Source organism: Cornus florida, unplaced genomic scaffold (assembly GCF_030987335.1).
Source record: "Cornus florida cultivar Cherokee Brave unplaced genomic scaffold, ASM3098733v1 CherokeeBrave_3.0.0_Hap2_Chr03, whole genome shotgun sequence".
NCBI classification, from domain to species: Eukaryota; Viridiplantae; Streptophyta; class Magnoliopsida; order Cornales; family Cornaceae; genus Cornus; species Cornus florida.
Genome location: NW_026775573.1, coordinates 17,185,419 through 17,209,810, shown reverse-complemented (window position 1 = coordinate 17,209,810; position 24,392 = coordinate 17,185,419). Strand labels below are relative to the sequence as shown.

Here is a 24,392-nt window from a genome sequence, read left to right as displayed (position 1 = left end):
TCATAAGTATGATATAAATATATATATGTGTGTGTGGACAGAAGGAGAATTACAGAGATGAGCGAGCTATATATACATATATATATATGCATAGATGGGTGCAATTTGGCCAACAAGGTTAAATTCGACTGTAGCAATTTTTTTTTTTTTTAATTTATACGAGGAAGATGATGAACAGTGTTTTTATATCTCCCTCTCTGTATATGTATATAGACGGAAGGATAAGGTTGTGTTTGGATAATGGAAATTAAGGGCATTTTAGTCCTTTCATGCGTCCAAGGGTAGTATGGTATTTTAAAATAAGTCAACTATTTTTAACCGTCACCGAAATTTGGCCGGATGGAGTGATCTGTAATTTTTTTGCATAATTTAGGTGGTTCTTGTATTTTAAAAAATGCAGGGGTTAATTGCAAATTTAACCATAATTCATCAGGACTTTTTTGCATTTAACCCATCATATTATCATATAGGGTCAAAATTGCCAATAGAGTGAATCAGTTTGTATATGAAGAACAGGTAATATTTGACAGCTAACACAATTTCATCCTGAATTTAAGTTAGCTTAATCATTTAATTATGTCAAATCGAATTCATATGATAATTAAACGTGTTGATATAAAAAATAATTGTGTCTTATTTATGTTCAATGTGTTATATCACTATCAAATCTTCACCTATTTATGTAATATTATGTTATTTTTATAATAATCGCGTCAAGTTTCTGTTAAATTTTCTTAATATAAAAGACAATCATATTGTATTTGTATGGACCCATATAACAATATACTTATACTACACGATGCAAACACCGCCAATACGAATACCGACTCCTAAATTCTGATGGTAAATGATGTTTCCAAGGCCATGTTGAATTAAATAACCATAGCCACCACCAAACAAAAAAAAACAAAAACATTGAGTGTCGTGTGTATGCTTCCTTCAGTTCCTTGACTTTAGTAATATCACTTTATCCGTTTAACACTAGGCGGAGTGGAAAAGCTTAGAGAGAGAAGATAGAGAGAGAGGAGCGAGAGAGGGATGGCAATGGACTCTGATTATGGAGCTTTCATGGAGAAATTGATTCTCCAACCAAGCTCCTCATCTCAGGAGCTTCCATTGAATGGCCTCACCTTTGCCGTTAAAGATATGTAAGTTACTTCATTTTCAGCTTTTAGCAAATTATATGATTCAATTAATTCAATTCTGTGATTTCTCTCATAATTGCACTGTTTAATTTTTTTGGGTCTCACTATAATAATTTTTTCTATATGATTCCAAGCTCATACACCAATATCACGAAATGGGTACTCCTTTTCTTTTTTAGATTACGAATATATGAACTATACATGTAATAATAATCTCATTTAGCATGATTGAACTATTTTTTCTTACAATATTTCAAGATTATCAATCTTTTCCACATTTTTTTTTTATCTGTTCCTGTTAGGAATGAAAAGATATGAAGTGGGTTAACCCCTTTTTTTCGGTTTCTGCTCATATATAAATTTCATTCATTGGTTTTAATATTTGTGTGTAGTTAATTTATGTGTGTTATCTATTTTAATGTGAACTTTGGAAGCAGATTTGATGTGGATGGATATGTGACTGGGTTCGGAAATCCGGATTGGGCACGGACTCATGAGGCTGCTACGACAACAGCTCCGGCAGTGTTGGCCGTCTTAAGTGGAGGTGCCACATGTGTGGGAAAAACTGTAATGGATGAAATGGCATACAGGTTAGGGTCAAAGACCCAATTTTGTTACATTCCCTTTTTCTTAAGAACTTGTAATATTGTTTGATGGGGCATTTGGATAACATTATTGTGCATTCTGAAGTTTGTGTTTATATATGACTAGTGTGACAAATTTCACAACCTTCAAAAACTGTCACAAATTAATTTTTATTGATTATTAATTTTAATATAGTGAACACAATCTGATCATATTTTTTTATAGCTAATGAATCTACTTTGAACTTCCAAAATCTCCTTAAAAGGCATATGAGAGATGAGTACATTGGTAAATGCTCGTTCTGCAAAGGAAAGCAGGATTCAGTTTGAGCAATCACTTTTTTCTAAATAGTGCTGGAGTTTAGGTTTAAATGCAATTCACCCCTCCAAACACCCTGAAGAAGTGAAACTCGAATTTGATAATGGCCTTTTACCCTAACCGATATTATTGATAATCACTATAGATGCAAATGTATTTTAGTAATTCATACTAATTTTTAATTTATTTTCTGTTTTTTTTTTCCTCCCACCAAGTTGTTTCAATGTTTGTTTAGAAAATTGTGAACATAAGGTTGGGGACAGTTGTTAAAGTTAATCTAAATAAAATTTTGTGGTTGTGGAAGATCATAATCATGATGAAAATGAGGAGAATCAATGTACAGGAGAATGGGTTAGAAAGTTCGCCAGGGTTTGAGAAATTGCCCAAAACTCAACCAAATGGGGATCATACTCGTGGCTGACTAACATAGAACAGAAATTTTGATCAAGAGAAAATGTATAAGGATGGAGAATCATGTAGTGATTCCTAAATATGCTGGTCATGTTTTTGCATCTTACAAGCCATGAGTCATTGGAGTTGATTTAGGTTGGATTAGAAGATATGAGAACTGCCATACCTATAAGTGATCAACAATTCAGGTTCTCTCTGTTCTGATAATGATAGCATAAGAAGTAGAGGATGATCTGCCCAAATAAATCACAGGCAGGATCAAGGTTGTTTTGGATTTTGACCTTAATATGACATATTCGTTGCCGATATGGCTGACAAAAATCATGAGAATGATGATTTTGACAACTCCAAAGAATATTATTAATATGAAAATTCTGAGCCTATGATTTGCAAGAAAAATTGGAAGAAATTAGTGGAAAACTCAACTACTCAAGCAAGGGTTGAACAGTGAATTACAGTGCAGTTGAGAAATAGTTTTTGCTTGTTTTAAATTCCTCATTTTTTTTATTATTATTATTATTATTATTTTGTAGCCCAATAGTTCCTGTTTGCTCTTTCATTAGTGATTTTCTTTAAAAAAAATGATTCAGGTCCTTGCCAAACCCCCACCTACAAGGTGTTCTAATTTGGATATGTATCTGATGGAGTCTACATCTTACGCAGAGTGCACAAAAAAAAAAAAAAAAACAAAAAAACAAAAAAAAAAATGACACTGATAGAACAAGATAATGGCACTTAACGGAGAGGCATTTAGAATTTTTACATGAAATTGAAGCAGTGCCATTTTTCTATTTGTTATGCTCTTGGTTTTTTTTCCTATTCATTATCTAAATGGATCTTTTTTCTTTTTTCCTTCAATAGCATCTAATGATCATTTGATCAAGCTTGCATCTGGTAAAACTGAATTCTGTTTAAGATTATGAAAGGGATCACTTGATTTTGAATTGTCCTTTGCTCCTTTGTTGTGACCTCAATTGTTTTCTTAATCCATTCCAAATATTGCTTTTTGTGCATTCAAATTGGGATTCCAGCAGCTTATGAGGTGCTTTAGGCCCTCGCCCTCTTGTATATTCTTGTAAGTTAAATAAAGAAGTTTATTTTCATTTTGCAGTATAAATGGAGAAAACAAACATTACGGGACACCAATCAATCCATGTGCACCAGATCGTATCCCTGGAGGATCTTCTAGTGGATCTGCAGTTGCAGTCGGTGCAATGCTTGTAGATTTCTCCCTGGGTGAGGGTTTTCATTACTGGATAACTTTGGTGGTTTTTAGTAGATCCTTCTGTAATTGAACAAAAAGGTCCCATCTATTGCAGGTACTGACACTGGAGGAAGTGTAAGAGCTCCTGCAGCATTCTGTGGGATTTTGGGGTTTCGCCCTTCTCATGGTGCTGTTTCAACTACTGGAGTTATTCCTATGGCACAGAGTTTTGACACAGTAGGTGAGGAACCATCTGGATGATGAAATTATAATCAGCTGCATGGCTTTTACAATTTTTTTTTTTTATTTAGTGGGAATTCAGCTCTGCCTAGAAAAGCCTATATGCAATATATGAGCCATGTAATGTTCATTTAGGTGCAATGGTTGAAAAATATTCAAATATCTTGGAACTGAAAAAGTGAACCTTTCTTGTAAAAATTGTAATTTAACAGGTCTAATGGGTGGATTTTCCTTTTCTTTTTTCTTTCTTTTTTTTTTTTTTTTTTTTTTTTTTTTTTGAAAAGGGTTACTTTTAAATCTAGCAGGAAGAACAATAATATATTTTCAAACATTTTGGCTGCCTGGAGGCTTACTGGACTAACTAAATTTAGACTATATCAAGTGGAGGAATGCTACAGTCACTATCCAGCAATACCTCTCTCTGACACACACACACACACACAGTTGTGGTGACATGAAGCTTTATAATTTTAAGTTTCAAGTCATTCTTTTTAACACAGCAGTTCTTTTCCAGGGTGGTTTGCTAGGGATCCTGTGATCCTGAATCGAGTTGGACGGGTACTATTACAATTTCCTGTCCTGGATCCTGTGAAACCTAGTCATATTATTATTCCGGAAGATTGTTTCAAGCTTCTAAGCATTCCAATTGACCGTGTGACTAAGGTTCTTGTGCAATCAGTTGAGAAGTTATATGGGGGTAAGTGGTTGATTTTATCATTGTGATGCCAGTTGACATTCGGAGTTTATGCACCAGATAGAAACAATTATCTGATATCGATTTCTTTTTTCCTGAATTATCTGATATTGATATTTCTTTTTTCCATTACATGTTTGTACACCAACCCACCTTTAAGAATGACATTAATATAGGAGTATGTGAATCTTATAAAAGGAAAAGGTAAACAGTGATAGCAATTGCTAAGAAGTTAACCCCCTTTTTCCCCCTGGTAGTATGCTATATAAGATAGACTCATCTCAAATGCATATTCAATATTTGTGGATCTACCTTACTTCGTTTGTGGCACAGGTCATATGGTAAAATATGCAAATCTTGGGAATTATGTTAAGGACAAAGTTCCAAGTTTGAAGCATTTTGAAGGAACTGAAACTCAAGATTATAATATACCATCCCTGGTAGCTCTTTCAAATGCCATGAGGTTGCTTCAAAGGTGCAGATGATAGAACAAAATTTTTAATTTGCTTGGATGTTATGCTGATTAAGCTTTTGGCTTGTATGATATATATATATATATATATATATATATATATATATATATATATATATATATATATATATTAGTCAGTCTTAGCGTCTAACAAGACGCTTTTTCTTCTCATGTTGACTTCTAAATCAATTACCTTTTCAAGTGTAGGAATGAATTCAAAAATAATCATGGTGAATGGGTCAGTACAGTAAAACCTGATTTAGGTCCAGGAATAGCCGACAGGGTATGGGAAGCCGTTAGGACAACAGACGCGCATATTGATGTCTGCTACACTGTGAAGACTGAATTGCGTGCTGCTCTCGCTGATCTCCTAGGGGTACTCTCTCTCTCTCTCTCTAGTAATGTCTCAGAAGATAAAAACTTTAATTTTGAAGTAATTTCACATTTTAAGATGGAATTCTGGGTTTCATTTTTTAAAGTTGGTTTGAGCTTATGGGTAACAAGAGGCCAATGTAGTTGTGGATGCTGTGGCTAATATTGGACATTCTGTAGCAGAGTATCAATATTAGGAAAGACAGATTTCCTATTCATTATGTAGTGAAAATATAATTAGGGGTTTCAGGTTTGGCTTTTCCTTATATTGTTCGTTGCTAGTGCTTTCTATTTTGCCATTTGATTGTCTTCTCAAGAATCTTATGTATATATATGTAGAATCGCCTGTTATTCTATGCTGCTATCTGAACGCCATATCTTTTTTATTTTTTATTTTTATTTTTTTATTGAATAAGTGCAAGAAACACCCATTTATCCAAAATTGGACTTCGACGTTCCACCTTATCATGTTTAAGCTACCTACCATTGGTGTCTAGACACCAGAGTAGTCTTACAAAAGAAGGCACCTCCTTCGCGAGGTTATTAAAGATGAGATTTATGCATAGAAGTAGAGATTATATCATAGGTTATAACTTCTGCAGTGGAATATTTGTCCTCTTCATACAGTTAATCATAATCTCTGTGATTTGAAAGTGAATGAGATGATTCGATTTGTCATTGATTTTCTTCCCTAAAATTTTCAAGTTTCTGTGAATGGTTTAATAAACATATCGTCACTGCCCTGAATGTTCTTTTTTCTTTTTCTAATATTACTGTCCATACTCTTACAACTTGATTGAAGTACGAAAATGTAAAGCACAACTTAATGAGTCATTTGTTCTAAATTTTACCCCTTGGTATGCTTTTTGGAATATAATCATATAGGATTTTGGCATCCTCGCAATACCTACAGTTGCTAGTCCCCCGCCAAAACTACAAACAGAGGCAACTACCCTGGAAACATATCGTACCCGGGCTTTTAGCTTGTTGTCCATTGCTGGAGTATCTGGATTTTGCCAGGTTCTCTCTCTCTCCATACTTGATTACCATAAAAGTAGTACTTCGCTGCTCTCTGTCTCTCTCTCTCTACTCCATAGTTGATTACCATAAAAGCAGTAATTAACCGCTTCTGAAAATTGTTCAATCTACAGGTGAGCATACCATTAGGGATGTATGATAATCTTCCTGTGGCCGTTTCCTTGTTGGCAAAACACGGTTCGGATGGGTTCCTACTGAATGTTGTTGAGACACTATATGGCACTCTCAAAGAACAGGTCGAAATTGCTGAGAATTGAATTACTAAATTTGGCATCGTCATTATGTATATTTGTAAGTTCCGCATCTTGCTACAAGAAATTAAGATTGGCAAAGTTTTTTGTTTTTTTTCCTTCCATGTTTTACATTTTATTGCTCCTTCACACCATTATCTTCATCATTTCTTTCATTTAAGTAGGCCAACACTGCATTGGTTTTATTTCCACGCTGCCTTATGCAGAACCATATAACTCCAGCTAAATGGAATTGGTTCTGAGGCCAAAAGATCTTTAATTTGGTTGCTATTTCAGTGTTCAATTGATATAATATTATTTCATTGGCGGATATGAACTTGACAAGTCTTTGACTGATAAGAGTTTCAAATTCAACATTTGAGATTAAAAAGCACTCGCAATAATCTGACTTGGGACCTGATTATTGCTGCAAACTAAAGCTGCTAAGTGCTAACGATTGCACATTTTATAATATGATGATTACAACTTTGTATAATTGTACATGTAAACATTTTTCCTCAGTTAGTGACTAGGGAGCTAATTTAGGCATAGAACATTCAAAGTCACTAATGCCATGTTTGGTTGCTGAGAAAAACATGAGTTTAAATCTAGAACCTCATCACAATCTCTCAGAGCCCAAACACTTTTTCATATCTGTTCCATACAGGCAAAAATTATGATTTTACATCATTTTCCTTGTGTCGAACATGGCCATGTCTGATAGGTGCCACTGTATGCTTTATAAAATTATGATTTTAGATCATGTTATACTGTATTTTAACTGTGGCCGGCCCGGGATAAAGGCAAGGATGATGATGACTGTAATTTTAACTGTCTTGTAGGAACTGGAATCAGGAAGCAGAGTTTGTGTTAAACAAGACCAATTGCTCTGTTTTTTTTCCCCGGCAATTTGCTACTATTATATTGTGATTCCATCAGTGGAGTTTATATATATATATATATAAAAGTAAATCTATACATACACAGATGTCCCCACTGGAGCATGAATCCTAAACATCCCCTTTGGATAGGAAGAGGACATAGGTGTATCAATGGCTATCAACGGTGAGTCACTGTACTATAAAGTATGCATGACATGGGGTGAAAAAGAATTGATTTTTTCATCCTGCGTCCTGGAAAATGTAGTCCCCAAGTGTTCTGTAAAGCAAAGGAAGAAAAAGTCATATTTTCCATGGAAACAAACAAGCACAGTGGTCATGTAACATGACAAGTTATTATAAAGGATTGTGGTCAACTAAACTTGTTGGTGTCAATGACTGTGGGCTAAGAAATAAGTTGAATAAAAAGACTTTTTCTTTAAACAATTACCATGTCACCTACCCTGAAAAGGACTTAATGGGGGACACAATTGTCAAGGGAACTTAGCATTTCAGATTCAGTCTTATGAAATTATATTGAAGTAATATATTGCTATTTTCTTTCAGAGAAAGTGGCTATTCCAAGCACCCTCTCTTTGAACAAGAATCTCCATCCCCCCAAAAATAAAATAAATAAAAGGAAAAATCAATTTTTGATTCATGTACTTTTAAAAATATATATATATATATAAATAAATAATGATAAGAGTGAAGTTGTTGAACTTTCACAAACTGGACTCTACTCATTTGCAACCATAATAATTGATACCATTAAGAACAAAGGCAAAAGAGTCATCAAAGTGGCCATTTTCATTTGACACTCACACTGAAGACTATGGACAAAGACTAATAAGTCATAGTAAGAATTCACAATTAAAATTAATAATATTTAATAACATTGATTTTTTTTTTTTTTACTTTTCCATGTAGGAAGTACGTTTTGTTGTTTGTGTAGTCTCTGGTTGGTTTATGTGGTTTGTTTTCCATGTACTTCTGTTGTGTGGCGTTTGCTTTAAATATTACTAATATATAAAATAATCTGCAAGCTTAATAAGTAGCTGGTGCAATATTTTTCCATGTCCTCATCTCTAAGCAGATATATAGAATATCACGGTAACACCACACCAGCTGAGAACTCGGGAGTCTTAATGGAGGTACGCGATAGCCTTACAATCGCCTTCTAAGACCATATCATGTAACCCCACTCCTAGAGCCAGCAGTTTCAACCCTTCTCTGAAAAGAGAGAGCCTCACTTTCAGAGCTAGCAGTTTCAAGTTCCAACAATAAAAAATGCAGCAACTACCAATCCTTGCGGGCTTTTTCGAGTTTGGAGTCTATTTGTACTTCAACCATCTGGACTTGGTATCTTACTTGACATATATATATATATATATATATATATATATATATATATAGCAACTGGTAAAGGCGTGCCTGAAGAACAAGCAGCCCCTTCCCCAGCTTCCTTAGAAGACTTATCAAATGCAGCATCTACATTGGGTTTCAATTTACTATTTATATGTGTAACTATCATGAATTAAATCAATTCACTTATTTGACTCGTTATATCAAAAATGAAATCACTAATTTAAAATTTAGAATTAAATATTTGTTGTTTGATATCTAAATTTTATATTATATTTTTAATTAATCATAATGTATTTTAAAATACATTAAAATCACATTATTCCAATAAGATTATTAACAAAATACAAAACTACTCAATTTTGTCCTTAAAGATTTTATTTTTTATTTTTTTATTTTTGACGAGGGAGTAGATGAGAAGGCTCGAACTTGCCTCCCAAGCACCGATGGAATGGGGAGATGCCCTACCACCAGTCTATTAAGGCCTTAAAAGTGTTTCAAACTTGTTGGATTTGAATTCCACAAGAAAAAATATATATAAAATATAATATAATTTGTCTCAGTCGGCAGTTTCCTAGATTGTTGCTTGTCATAGATCATATGCAAATTTTTTTTTTTTTTTTGTTATTACAATTTCTTTTTCTCTGTGGATGTGATTCAATTTGTTTATCCAATCCTTACCTTCGTAGACGACGAGGATTGGCAGAATCAGATTACAATTGGGCCAAAATTGCCAATAGAGTGAATCAGTGTATCCGAAACGAAAAGGTGTTGCCAAGGCAATATGAAACGATGTCGTATAGATGCTTCTCTAGACTCTAGTAATGATCACTTCATCAGTTCAACGCTAGAGCCAAGTGGAAAACGTAGAGAGTGAGAGAGAGAGAGAGAGAGAGTAGGGGGGATGGCAAGGGACTCTGATTATGGAGCTTTCATGGAAAATTTTATTCTACAGCCAAGCACTTCATCTCAGGAGCTTCCATTGAATGGCCTGACCTTTGCCATAAAAGACATGTGAGTTCTTAGCAAATATGATTCAATTAATTCAATTTTGTGATTTCCCTCATAATTTCACTCTTTAATTTTTGCGAATAATAATTTTTTTTCCCTCATAAGTTCTTAGCAAATATGATTCAATTAATATGTGAACTATATATGTTATAATGTCTTGGTTAGCGTATTGAACTCATTTTCTTACACTATTTTCATGATTATTGATCAATTCCAATTTTTTTTTTTTTTTTTTTTTATTGGTTCTTGTTAGGAATTAGTGAAAGATATGAAGTGGGTTAACCAGTTTTTGTCTGTTTCCAATTCATATATCAATTTCATTCATTGGTTTTAGTATTCTTTTCTAGTTTTATGTGTGTGTTAATTGTTATCCCTTTTGATTTGAACTTTGGAAGCAGATTTGATGTGGATGGATACGTGACTGGGTTTGGAAATCCGGATTGGGCACGGACTCATGTGGCTGCTACAACAACAGCTCCGGCCGTGTTGGCCATCTTAAGGGGAGGTGCCACATGTGTGGGAAAAACTGTAATGGATGAAATGGCATACAGGTTAGAGTCAAAGACGCAATTGTATTACATACCCATTTTCTTATGAATTTAATCTTGTTTGATGGGGCATTTGGATAACATTATTGGGCATTCTAAACTTTGTGTTTACATATGAGATATCCACCAGTATGACAAATTTCACAACTTTAAAAAATGGCACGAATTGAATTTTATTGATTATTCTGTTCAATATGTTGAACACAATCTGGTCACGTAATTTATTGCTAAGGAATGGATTTTAGACTTCTCAAAATCACCTTAAAAAGCATATAAGAGACAAGTACATTGGTAAATTCTCGTGCTGCAATGGTAGGCAGGATTCTGTTTGAGCAATCACTTTGTGCTAAATAGTGGTGGTGGTTAGGTTTGAATGCAATTCACCCCTCCAAAGGTGAAACACGAATTTGATGATGGCCTTTTAAGAGAGATGATCTGATAATCACTAAAATTGCATATGTATTGAATTACTAAAATTTCAATTTATTTGTAGTTTTTTTTTTTTCTCCCACCAAGTTGTTTCAATTTTTGTAGTTACTTGCTTTACAATTTAACCCTTTATAACAGAAAAAAGAAATGAATATTATGAACTAATTCATTGTAGGACATCCTAAATTCCAGATAAAATAAACCCAAATTTGTCAAATTTGTTAACAGCTGTCAAATTGCTTTAGCTTCTAGCATGTCAAATATAAAATGAGAGCATCCATGTTAACATTTATTTATTTATTTTACCAGGTACTTCTTGGCAATGAAATGTGTTTGTTTATATATATATATATATATATTGTATTTTATTTTGATGGTATTAGAGAAATGACTGTCACTATAATATGTTTTTGTCAATCAGATGACTTGGCTGTATTGTTGGTAAAATTTAAAGGGCTACGCTCCATTACTATAGTTAAATTCATAAATATATATTCTCTTCAGGAAAGATTTAAAATTCTCTATTTCAAAAATTGTATGGTTGGTACAGGATGTTTTTCTGTCTACATCCAAAAGAGTGGTGCATGATGCGTTTGTTTGTAATTCAAAGAGGCATGGGAGGAAAGGCCTTAAACTACATGGGTCCAGAAAAGCTTGTAGAAGTAGTAGAAAATAATGAACATAACGTTGGGGACTGTTTTAAAAGTTAATCTAAATTAAATTTTGTGGTCGCGGAAGATCATAATCATGATAACAATGAGGAGAATCAGTGTACAGGATTATGGGTTAGAAAGTGTACCTGAGTTTGAGAAATTTCCCAAAGCCCAACCAAATGGGGATCATACTCGTGGTTGACTAACATAAAAGGAGAGAAAATTTGATCAAGAGAAAATGTTTAATAATGATGCTGGAGAATCAGGTAGTGATTCCTAATTATGCTGGTCACGTTTTCACATCTTACAAGGCTATGAGTCATAGGCGTTGATTTAGGTTAGATTAGAAAATATGAGAAATTCCATACCTATAAGTGATCAAAAATTGAGGTTCTCTCTGTTCTGATAATGATAGCATAAGCTATAGAGCATGATCGGCCCAAATAAATCACAAGCAGGATCAATGTTCTTTTGAATTTCAGGCTTAATAACCTATTAGTTGCCAATATGGTTGACTAAAAGAATTTTTTTTTTTTTGAAAATTTTGAGCATGTGGTTTGCAAGAAGAATTGGAAGAAAGTAGTGGAAAGCTCAACTACTCAAGCAAGGGTTGAACAGTGAGTTACAGTGAAGTTGAGAAATAGTTTTTGCTTGTTTAAAATTCCTCAATTTTTTTTTTGTGCCCTTCCAAGGTCTAATCTGGGGAAGATGGGATAGTTCCTGTCTGCCTTGTAATTAGTGCTTTTCTTTAATAAATTAATTCAGGTCATCAACAAACCTCCACCGGCAAGGTGTTTTAATTTGGGGAAAAAAAATGACACTGATAGAACAAGATAATGCCACTTACCGGGGAGGTATTCAGAGGATCTTCAATAAAATTGAAGCAGTGCCATTTTCAATTTGTTCTGCTCTTGGTCTTTTTCCCTATTCGTTATCTAAATGGATCTTCTTTTTTATTTATTTATAGCATCTAATGATCAATTTATCAAGGTCGCATCTAGTAAAACTGAATGCCGTTTATGATTCTTAGGAAAGGGATCACTTGATTTTGTCTTTTCCTTTTCTCCTTTGTTGTGACCTGAAATGTTTTCTTAATCCATTCCAAATAATGATTTTTGTGCATTCAAATTGGGATTCCAGCAGCTTATGTGGTGCTTTAGGCCCTTACCTAGTTCTTCTTGCATATACTTGTAAGTCGAATAAAAAAATTTATTTTCATTGTGCAGTATAGATGGAGAACACAAACATTACGGGACACCAACCAATCCATGCGCACCAGATCGTATCCCTGGAGGATCTTCTAGTGGATCTGCAGTTGCAGTTGGTGCAATGCTTGTAGATTTCTCCCTGGGTGCGCTTTTTCATTCCTCGATACCTTTTGGTGGTTTTTAGTAGATCCTTCTGCATATGAACAAAAGGGTCCCGTATATTGCAGGTACTGACACCGGAGGAAGTGTAAGAGTTCCTGCGGCATTTTGTGGGATTTTGGGGTTTCGCCCTTCTCATGGTGCTGTTTCAACTACTGGAGTTATTCCTATGGCACAGAGTTTTGATACCGTAGGTGAGGAATCATCTGGATGATGAAATGATAATCAGCTGCATGGTTTTTACAATTATTGTTATTTAGTGGGAAGCTCTGCCTCGAAAAAGCCTAAGTGCAATATATGGGCCAATTAATGTTCATTTAGCTGCAATGGTTGAAAAATATTCAATTATATTGGAACCAAAAAGTGATATTTTTCTTGTTAAAATTGTAATATAACTGGTCGAGTGGGTGGGTTCTGCATTTCTTTTAAAAGTGTTACTTTTAAATCTCGCTGGAAGAACAAGAATAAATTTTCAAACATTTTGGGGGCCTGGAGGCTTACTGGATTAACTGAAATCAGACAATATCATGTTGAGGAATGCTTTAGAACACTCACTATCCAGCAATACCTCTCTCTCTCTCTCTCTCTCTCTCTCACACACACACACACACACGTTGCACAGCAACACACTCTCTACAATCATTTGATGGTTCATGATGTGTTCTTATGGCCACACGGTTCCACTTAACATTTGTTTATATCATAGCTGTGATGACATAAAGCTTCATAACTTAATTTTCAAGTCATTCTTTTAACACAGAGTTCTTTTCCAGGGTGGTTTGCTAGGGATCCTGTGATCTTGAATTGAGTTGGACGGGTACTATTACAATTGCCTGTCCTTGATCCTGTGAAACCTAGTCATATTATTATTCCAGAAGATTGTTTCAAGCTTCTAAGCATTCCAATTGATCGTGTGACTAAGGTTCTTGTGCAATCAGTAGAGAAGTTATATGGGGGTAAGTGGGTTGATTATATGACTGTGCTATTAGTCAAGTTCTGCTAGTTGATATGTGGAGTTTACACATCAGAGAGAAACAATGATCTCATATCAATTTCCATTACATGTTAGCACACCAATCCACCTGTAAGAATGAAATCTTTAAAAAGTACTCGAATTTGTAAAAAGAACAATTGCGAAGAAGTTAACCCCCCTCCCCCCCTTTCCCCCCTGGAAGCATGCTATATAATATAGACTCATCTCACATGCATATTCAATATTCTTGGATCTACCTTACTTCGTTCGTGACACAGGTCACATGGTCAAATATGCAAATCTTGGGAATTATGTTAAGGACAAAGTTCCAAGTTTGAAGCATTTTGAAGGAATTGAAACTCAAGAATATAATATAACATCCCTGGTAGCTCTTTCAAATGCGATGAGGTTGCTTCAAAGGTGCAGATCATGAACAAAAATTTTAATTTGTTTGAATGTTGTGCTGATTAAGTTTTTGGCTTGTATGCCTTTTTTTTTTTTTAATTTTATTTTATATCAGTCAGTCTTAGCATCTGAAAAGATGCTTTTTCTTCTCTTGTCAACTTCTAAATCAATTACCTTTTCAAGTGTAGGATTGAATTCAAAAAGAATCATGGTGAATGGGTCAGTACGGTAAAACCTGATTTTGGACCAGGAATAGCAGAACGGATATGGGAAGCTGTTAGGACAACAGATGCACATATTGATGTCTGCTACTCTGTGAAGACTGAATTTCGTGCTGCTCTCGCTGAGCTCCTAGGGGTACTCTCTCTCTCTCTCTCTCTCTCTGTGTGGCAATGTCTCAGAAGATAGCAATTTTAATCTTGAAGTAATTTCAAATTTTAAGAAGGAATTCTGGTTTAATTTTTATATAGTTTTGATACGCATTCTACCTGACGCATTATCTAAAGTTGTTTTGGGCTTATCATGGGTAACGAGAGGCCAATGTAGTTGTGGATGCTGTGGCTAATATTAAACATTCTACAGCAGAGAGTATCAACATTAGGAAGACAGATTTCCTATTCATTTAGGTAGTGAAAATATATTTTGGAGCTTGGCTTTTCCTTATATTGTTCCTTGCTAGCGTCTTTTTATTTTCCAATTGATTGTCTTCTAAAGAATCTCAACCTATATATATATATGTAGAATCACCTGTTATGCATCTATATTCTATGCTGCTAATCTGAACGCCATATCTTTTCTTCTTTGTGGCTTTTTTTTTTTACTTAATAAGTGCAAGAAAACCCATTTTATCCCAAACTGGACTTCAACGTTCCACCTTTGGTTTGGCAGCGGAGGAGTTACATGCAAGCTACCTGCCAATGGTGTCTAGACACCAGATCACTCTTACGATAGAAGACACCTCCTTCGTGAGATTATTAAAGATTAGATTTATGCATAGAAGTAGAGATTGTCGTATCGTAGGTTATAACTTCTGCAGAAAAAATACTTGTCCTCTGTGTACAGTTTATAATACTCTGTGTGATTTAAAATTGAATAAGATGATTTGATTTGTTTTGTTTGTGATCCATTGATTTTCTTCCCTAAATTTTTCAAGTATATGTGAATGGCTGGACAAACATATCGTCTCAGCCTTGAAAATTCCCATCAGATTAATTTTAGGGAGGAACAATCCTCTTGGAACTGCTGCTGCACTTGTCCTTTTTTACTTTTCCTAACATATTAGTTGTTCTTTTTTCCTTTTTCTTATATGACTATGTCCACATACTCTTGCAACTTGCTTGAAGTGTTGTAAGACAACTTAATGAATCATTTGTTCTAAATTTTCCCACTTGGTATGCTTTTCGGAATATAATCATATAGGAGTTCGGCATCCTTGCAATACCTACAGTTGTTAGTCCCCCGCCAAAACTACAAACAGAGGCAACTACCCTGGAAACATGTGGTGCCAGGGCTTTTAGCTTGTTGTCCATTGCTGGAGTATCTGGATTTTGCCAGGTTCTCTCTCTCTCTCTCTTTCCATACTTGATTACCATAGAAGTAGTATTTGCCGCTCTCTGTCTTTCTCTACTCCATACTTGATTACCATAAAAGTAGTAATTTGCCGCTTCTGAAAATTGTTCAATCTACAGGTGAGCATACCATTAGGGATGTATGATAATCTTCCTGTGGCCGTTTCCTTGTTGGCAAAGCATGGTTCGGATGGGTTCCTACTGAATGTTGTTGAGACACTATATGGCACTCTCAAAGAACTGGTCGAAATTGCTGAGAATTGACTTACCTTCTGTATGATATATATATATAATATGTCTCGATTCCAATATGGCACATTATATCCGCCCTTGTCCACGACCAAGCTTACTGAAGAAGTACCAGTGCCCGCCTGCAAACGCCATACAACGAAATATCATATTTCCCAAGTATTAATGTGGTAGGAACTTAGGTGCTGTTTATTTTATCGATCTCTACCATGGTTTGTTGGTTTTGCTGTTGTTTTCCATGTCTGTATATATATATATATATATATATATATATATATATATATACGTGTGGCCCTTTGCTTTGTCATTACTCTTGCTTTAAATATTAATATGTAGTATATAAAATAATAAGCAGCCTTAATTACTATTCCTTGTGCAATATTTTGGGTTTGGAAAGTTTATGGTTTGCAATATTAATCTGGTATCAGTAGCCAAGCGGACTTCTCTTATATATGATCGGATACGAAAATGATACGATATATTTTGCAAACCAAACCACCCAAGGATGGATGGATGTTTCTTGGTGGTGATTTTGGACTCCAATATCAGAATACAAAATGGGCTTCAGCACTTATTTTAAAAGCAATAAAAACACATTATATTAGCTGGGCTGGGCTGGATTTTACATCCTAATGAAATGATTTAATGAGCCTAGTGCACATATGCCAAGTGTAACAAGGGTCATTTGTTCTATATTAGATTCGGATAGGAAAGTGATTGGGTATAAATTAGTGGGTATACAATATTACCTAAAAACTTAAACTTTTGAGTAAATGGGAAAGTTACACCCGTTACAATTTTGTATTTTCATGTTCCTAACTTTGACTTTGTTTGGGCCTTCCTCTGCCCCCGTCTTAGTACTCTAGTCTTGGGTTCTTCCATCTAGTACACTTTTTAATTCGTCTCATATTTAATTTTTAAAATTATAATTTTATTTTTTTATTTTTGATAATCCAGAACTCCCTTAGGCAGGGCCCTTCGGACTCACCCTTTTTTTATTTTTGATAATCCAGAACTCCCTTAGGCAGGGCCCTTCGGACTCACCCCCAGGGTACCAAACTGGGGATACTGCAACCGGTTCCACAACTACAGTACCAGGTTAATCGACGAAACTAGAAGGCTAAGTAGAGGACTCGAACACTGGCCTCCTGTGTGCTAGGCCCAAGCCCCACCATCACTGCTAGCCCGCCGGGGACATTATAATTCTATTTTTCTTTCCTTATTTTCAACCATTTTTAAAAAAATATATATTTTTAATTTTATTTAAGCACGAAAAAATATGAAAAATATTTCTATCTGTTTTTATTGTCCCTCTGCTATATATATAGCAAACCAAACAGGGTTTTGTGACTGTGTGATGATTAATATGCCAGCAATCTTCTAATTTTCAATTGCTCAATTGCTATGCAGTTTGGATGGATCTAATGAAGAAATGTGGCTTGAATGTGTTGATCAATGGGAGCTTCAAGGCGTGTGCTTTAGACGAAGAATATATTTACTTTGTTGTGCAGTTAGTTTCTCTTCTGTTAATGATGATTTCTTTTTCAGTTGTTCCACCTCCTGCAGTCCAGTTGTTCATCAGCATTATGGGATCACTCTTTTCTGTTCAATTTAAAGTAGTTGTTTCGCTAGTTGCGCGCTTTGATCTATTAGGGTGGCTTGCGGCAGTTTGTATTTGTTGTTTTTGGTTGGAGTATGCCCAAAAAAAAAAAAACAAAGAATCAAACAGTGCAAACTTGTTTGATGATCTTAGAAAATAGGATTGCAAAAGAAAATGATAGGAAAAGTAAGACGGTAATATTTGAGTCTCAGCTAATCACTCAATCCAACCCTATAACACACTAATAACCTAATAATTATAGTAGAGGGACAATGAAAACAGATAGAAATATTTTTCATATTTTCTCGTGCTTAAATAAAATTATATATATATATATATATACTGTTGGGCTGTTAATATTTTTTTTTTTTTTGATAAGTCTGTGGGCTGTTAATTTTGGATCATTCAAATCCCAAAGTCAGGGTTGAGAATCCAAAGTTGCGTTGATTGGGACTAAAAAAATTAATGTCTTTATTGCGTGATAACTAACGAACATTGTCTTTATTTAAAACAAACAAACAAACATTACAATAAATTATGACAAAAAAAAAAAAAAAAAAAAAAAAACATTACAATTAAAAATAAACTACACACCACCAGTAGCAGAAGCCGTGTGGACTCCAGTACTCTCATTCAGTATACTTAAATAATTGGTATAAATATGCTTAGCCACACCTTTCTCACCTCACTCCTAAAAAATGAAGATCATTTATTTTCTTCTCGTTACGAACTCAGGGTTTTGCTACCAAGCCTCCAACCTCTCGGACCAAGACTCCTACCATCACAAAGCCGCCTCCAACCTCTGCAACCAAGCCTCGTACCATCATTTTGTGATGGTACAGACATGGCCCAAATCGTTTTGTCAGATAAACAATGCCAAATGTGTAAATGCCCAAAACAACTTCACATTGCATGGGATGTGGCCAGCTGCTTCCAACGGGCAACTAGTGATGAATTCCAACACTGTACCTCCGATATATAATGTGGCAAGTTTTTCGTTAGTTTTTGTTTTGATTCTATTCATTATGCATTGAAATATATATATATATATATATATATATATATATTAAACAACTTTACTTTAATTACATGTATGCACAGTTTAGGAGCTTGGGCTATGGTCGTCTAGAAAAAGTTTGGCCGACCCTCAATCCTACATTCTGGAGGAAGGGGAGTAGTGCTGCTTTCTGGACTCACGAGTGGAACAAACATGGGATTTGTTCAAACTCCACTCTCAACGCCTTACAGTACTTCCAGTCGGCCATTGCTCAAAAGGATAACATCGACCTTCTCCAGGCTCTCCGAGCTGCCCCGTACAACATAAATCCCAGCCCTAACATCAATTACAGCAGATCAGACATCGAGAAAGCCGTGAGCCAAAGGATCGGAGCCCAGGCTTACATTTCATGCGGATTACTCCGCAACAGCGTCCCTCTTCTTTATGAGATATATATTTGTCTCGATTACCATATGACAAACTATATCAACTGTCCACAATACAATTATGGGAGGCAGTGCCCTGCAGACGCCACACATCCAAATATCAATTTTCCTCCGTATTAATCGATCTAGTGTCTGTGATGGGTTAGCTAGGTTGCTTTGTTTTGGCTTGCCGATCACTGTGTTGTAAGGTGGTGTACGTTTGTTGTGTCTCGACTCTGGTTGGTTTAGTGTTGTTTGTTTTCCATGTACATAGTTCTGCTGTTATATATATGTGTGTGTGGCCTTGGCTTAATTTATATATTAATATATAAAATTATGATCAGCAGCCTTAATAACTAATTACTCCTTGTGCAATATTTTGGTTTACAGGTAATTAAGCTTATGCTTTGGTTTACACGTACAGTATAGTACTGCTCGATGTATCATGCATCCTGGATTTTTTTGGAGTTTGGTTGTTGCTTAAGTGACTTCTCTTATATACGAAAGCCTGTTTATATATGCATGCATTTATTAGTGTTGGGTTGATCATGCATGCAGTTTTAACTTTTAATGCAGTGTTACAAAATGATATGACAGACTTTGTGAATTGACCAAACAAGGCCGAGCTTTAATTTGGACTCCATGTTCACCTACACCATCAGTATTTAAATAAGAGTTGTGATACGTATTATAAATACAATTCAAGATTCGTATCTTGAATCTGTTTGAGAGTGACTTGGCAGTGATTACTTCTTAATTAAAAGGCCACATATGTAATTAGAAAAACAAATTAAAAAGCTCAAAAACTCTAGTTACAGCTGCCTCTTCTCCACCTCTTGCATGAGAGACCGAAACCCACAATTACGTCTTGCAAGAGGTGACATGGCTAAAAGTGACAAATTCAATGCATGGGTTCTTTTTTCTTCCTAGGTGTATTTAAATATGGAGGAATGAGAGCCTTCCTTATAGAGTAAAAAAAAGATCAAGACGGACAAATGAGAGGCATATAGTGAGATGATGCAAGAGAAATAATTGTACGTACCGCAAGAGTATACGTGCTCATTTTATTCTATCTTAGATATCTTCTCTATTTCTCTTCATAGCATAATATATACAGTAGAGTCATTGATCTGCCGTTCATGTCATGTTCCAAAATCACCTTAAAGTATGTATGCAGACCAACTCAACGCTCTATCCTAGAGTAGAGGTTCAAATCAACAGTGGGGCAGAGTCAGGAATTACAATTTGGGGTGTCCAAAAAAAAAAAAAAAAGAGTCAATGTAGTGCATGATACTCCTCTCATTATAGAGTTCGGGCTGAACTAATATTATATAATTTAAAACTGAAAATTTTATAAATTAATTTTAATACAACTTTTTATGTTATATTATTCTTATTATTATATATATTGAGAAAAAAAATACACAGCTCTAAAATTGAGGAAAATGAACCTAAAAAAGTACTTAAGAAAAAAAAAAAAAAACATTATTGAAGAATATGTCGAATTTGATTCCATTTTGAGAAAAATATGTCATTATTATCTCAATGAAATTATTAAGAGAAAAATAGACCATTTTAACTTGACAAAATTCAACAAAACACAAGAACAAAATAGAGAAGTGATTTAATAATTTATACCGAGTATCTATAGAATTTATCGTGTAACACGTACCAACTAAAAATATTAACATATGTGATAATATTATTAATGTTGTTGGCATTATTATTATTTTTTGGGTAAGTTAAATGTTTATTAGGAGGAACCTAAAGAAGGAAAGGGCCGGGCCCAAATACAGGCCAGAAGGCAAAGAGAAAGACCAGCCAAAACTGGGCAAAGAAAAAAGGGACTCCACTACCACCCTTCTACAAAACAGAGAATAGAAAGAGGAAGGAAGAGAACAGCGAGCTGAAGGAAAGAACTAATGAGGTATGGTAGTGATGTCTGAGCTCGGATGGCTCCAATCAGCAGCAACAGACCTCGATGTTGTACAATCCGTAAGTTGAACAATGGAGAACTTGCTTCTAACACAGATTTCAATTTGCATACAAAGTTGCTCCATTGTAAGACTTTCTCTAGTAAATGTTGTATTGTTTCTTTAGGTCCATAGAAAATACGTTGTACAAGCAAAACAAAGTTTATATACCATGGCCTTGGGGGACTTAATTAGATGCCGAGCACCACAGGTTTGCTATCCAATTCGCAATGGCTAAGATCCCCTATTCACCAATATAGATTCCACATTTGTGCTGAAAAAATTGCCACACCCTACTGAAATATGGGCAATTGAAGAACAAATGATCATGATTTTCATCATCCCTATGGTATAGAGAGCATGTTCTGTCAAATTTCCTATTACAAAAGCGATTTATCTCTGGTTTTTAGTTTGTGATGGATAGCAGCCCAAGCTATAAATTAAGGAATGCCTCGGAATATGATTCTTAAACCATATAACATGCGACCAGCTAATCCGAGGACTATGGGGAAGAAGAGTATTGTAGGTACTCTTAAGGTGAAATGACCCAGTGGAGGAGAGGGTCCATAAAACTTTATCAGGAGAATTGTTACTGATAAGGGGATCGGAAGTAACTCCGTAGTTCCCACAGTTGGTGCTATAACATGGAAGGCTCTGGGAATTGTCCAATGGTACTGCCTAATAAGAGAGCTAAGATTGGCACTATCACTCCAATGAGAGTTTGAAATCAATTCAGCATTGATCCTGTTGTCGAGAGGCCTACGGGCAACCAAAAATCATGCCATAATGAAATGTGCTTCCCGTCACCCACCATGTGCTTGATGAAAGGCCTGGCCATCTCTCTCAACTTCATGAGCATTCTCCAATTAGAAGACCATATTTGGTTAGCTTTGAGAGTCCAGAAGCTACCATCCTTAATAAAGTTAGAATGAACCCAGTCAAACCAAATGGATTGCCCTTCATCATTAAACATATGCCAAATGTGTTTGAGGACAGAAATCCTAGCTATTAAGGGAGTAGAGATTTGGGATGCCAACCCCTCTATACTCTTTGGGCTTGCACACCTCCTTCCACTTGATCATAGCACATGTACACTTGAGTTCAATGCCAGTCCATAAGAAGTTCCTTAAGACCCCATTAACCTATTGAAAAACTTGATAGGGGAGAATATAATAAGACTGCTCCAGAAACTATGAATGCTTATGAGGATGGACGTGATGAGTCGCACTTTACCAGCAAGCAACTTTGAAGTCCAATTGCCCACCCTAGAAGTAATGCTCTCCACCAGTCTTTTGCAGTAAGAAGCAGATAACCTACTTGAAGAAAGAGAGAGACCAAGGTATCTGAATGGAAAATGCCCCATCTCGAAACCGGCCACAAGCCTCCATAATGCTAATCTGAACATCAGTAGCTAAGTTAGAAGTAAAAACCTTGCATTTATTAGAATTTGGATGCAAACTAGAAGCTTTACTGAAGTCATTAAGAGCATGGAGTAGAGTAGATAACGAATCACAGTCCCATGGCAAAAAGCCTTTTTTTCTTGCATCTCCAACGGAACTTGAACTCAGGGATTCTCTGAATAGCATTGTTAAGGAAAGAGGACATTACATCCATAATGATTACAAAGAGGAAGGGAGATAGAGGATCTCTTTGCCTGAAGGTGTTGGCGTTATTGTAATCTTGCTATCTATCACAATATTTTAAATATATTAGTTTTTACTACTTCTCATGAATTGATTCACAAAGAAGGTTCGTGTATTTTTATTAAATAGTAGGAGGAGACGGTAGAATAATTTTTCATTTTATGTATGACATGAAAATAAAATAATTATGTATTGTTGTAAAATTCAACCGATAATGAACTTATTATACAAGATTTGAGCTATCAAAAGTAGGCTAAAAAGTCCGATTTAAAATTTTATATAAGTTTTGAGGTGACAAGAGTTATATTTAATTCTTAATTCATAGTTCCCGGGACAGTAAATAAGTATTTTGAAAAAAATTAGGGGGTCCAATTAAAATTTTATATGAATTTTAGAGGTCATAAGTAAGGGTATTTTTATACTATAATAAATTTAATAGGGTATAATAAGAAATTGAAAAAAAATAATTTTTTTTTTTTTTTAAGGGGGGAAGGGGATGGCCCCTGCCGCCCCCTTTAGCTCCACCTCTGACAGTGACGGTGTATCAATTCGGAAGAAGTTAGTATGATTTCTCATTTTAAAAAGAGAAATCTTGAGTTTGAGAGGTTAAGAAAATTGGCGGGGGTACCCAGGAATATAGTTAATTCGGATAAGTTTTTTTTTTTATTTGATTTTATAAATTTTGTGGGATTCGCTTGAAGAGAAAAGAAATGAATTTTTTTTATAAGGGTCTGTTTGGTTTGTAATTCTGAAAATAGTTTTCAATAATTCAGAAAACAAAAACTATTTTCACAGAATAATTTTTTATAATTATCTTAAAACAGATATTTTTATAACTAAGTTTTTAAAAAATTGAACTAAGAATTTTTGTAAAATTTTTTGTTTTCTATTTTAAAAAAATAGAAAATTATTTTTACAATTACAAATCAAACAAACTACAGGATTTTATACTTGATTTTGAAAAAATCTCACAAACGGACAATAAAAGCATGTGGTTCATCACTTTGTTAAGAAAATAGGACATAATAATCAATAGATGGGTATTAAAATTTTTGAGATAACACAATTGTATCAGAATCTATTATTGTTCAATCTGATCTCATTTTAATAAATGACTTCATAATATAGGATGACTGGATGAGATTCATCAATTCATGTACTTAGTGAATAAGAATAAGAGTTTAGTTTTTAAGTAGTTGGCTTTGAACTCTTCAACTCATTTACAGCCATAACACCTGACATTATTAAAAACATAAGCAAGGAGTCATCACTATTAAAATTAAGCCAATAAATGAGTAATAGTCTGAAATCACTACTAATATTAGTATGTATGCGTCAAACAGCTCACAGGCCTAAAATTGAAGTAATAATTTCAAATTGAATGACATCCGTGTCTGCTTTGCCGTTCAGACCAAGGTTTTGGTGGGAACACAACACACATGACCCCATCCACCGCAATTAGTGGGATCCCCCACCCCACCCCATACACGCAACAAGGCAGACAAATTATTCTCTTTTTTGAAATTTTTATGAGAGAGAGTTGTGAAATCTTAACGAGAGATTTATGATCAAGTCGATCCTTTCTCACTTATGTATGCG

At 34.8% G+C, this 24,392-nt stretch overlaps 2 protein-coding genes across 3 annotated transcripts; both read left to right on the top strand.

Annotated features, from left to right (window-relative positions):
• The first annotated feature begins 950 nt into the window (after positions 1-950).
• On the top strand, positions 951-8,034 carry LOC132299724 (amidase 1-like). The gene is made up of 10 exons (XM_059796509.1): positions 951-1,148; positions 1,583-1,735; positions 3,571-3,695; positions 3,779-3,904; positions 4,418-4,600; positions 4,931-5,072; positions 5,277-5,445; positions 6,327-6,461; positions 6,593-6,770; positions 7,552-8,034. The coding sequence occupies exons 1-9, from the start codon at positions 1,039-1,041 to the stop codon at positions 6,734-6,736; spliced, it is 1,287 nt and encodes a 428-aa protein (XP_059652492.1). The 5' UTR covers positions 951-1,038; the 3' UTR covers positions 6,737-6,770; positions 7,552-8,034.
• A 1,769-nt stretch (positions 8,035-9,803) lies between these two features.
• Positions 9,804-16,252, top strand: LOC132299725 (amidase 1-like). Of its 2 annotated transcripts, XM_059796510.1 has the most exons (8): positions 9,808-9,966; positions 10,362-10,514; positions 12,820-12,944; positions 13,029-13,154; positions 14,212-14,353; positions 14,527-14,695; positions 15,758-15,892; positions 16,027-16,252. In XM_059796510.1, exons 1-8 carry the CDS (start codon positions 9,857-9,859, stop codon positions 16,168-16,170), a joined length of 1,104 nt encoding a protein of 367 aa, XP_059652493.1. In that variant the 5' UTR covers positions 9,808-9,856; the 3' UTR covers positions 16,171-16,252. The 2 variants fall into 2 exon arrangements, with proteins under 2 accessions (XP_059652495.1, XP_059652493.1); XM_059796512.1 differs by lacking the exon at positions 16,027-16,252 and having other exon boundaries at positions 9,804-9,966; positions 15,168-15,888.
• Positions 16,253-24,392: the final 8,140 nt, after the last annotated feature.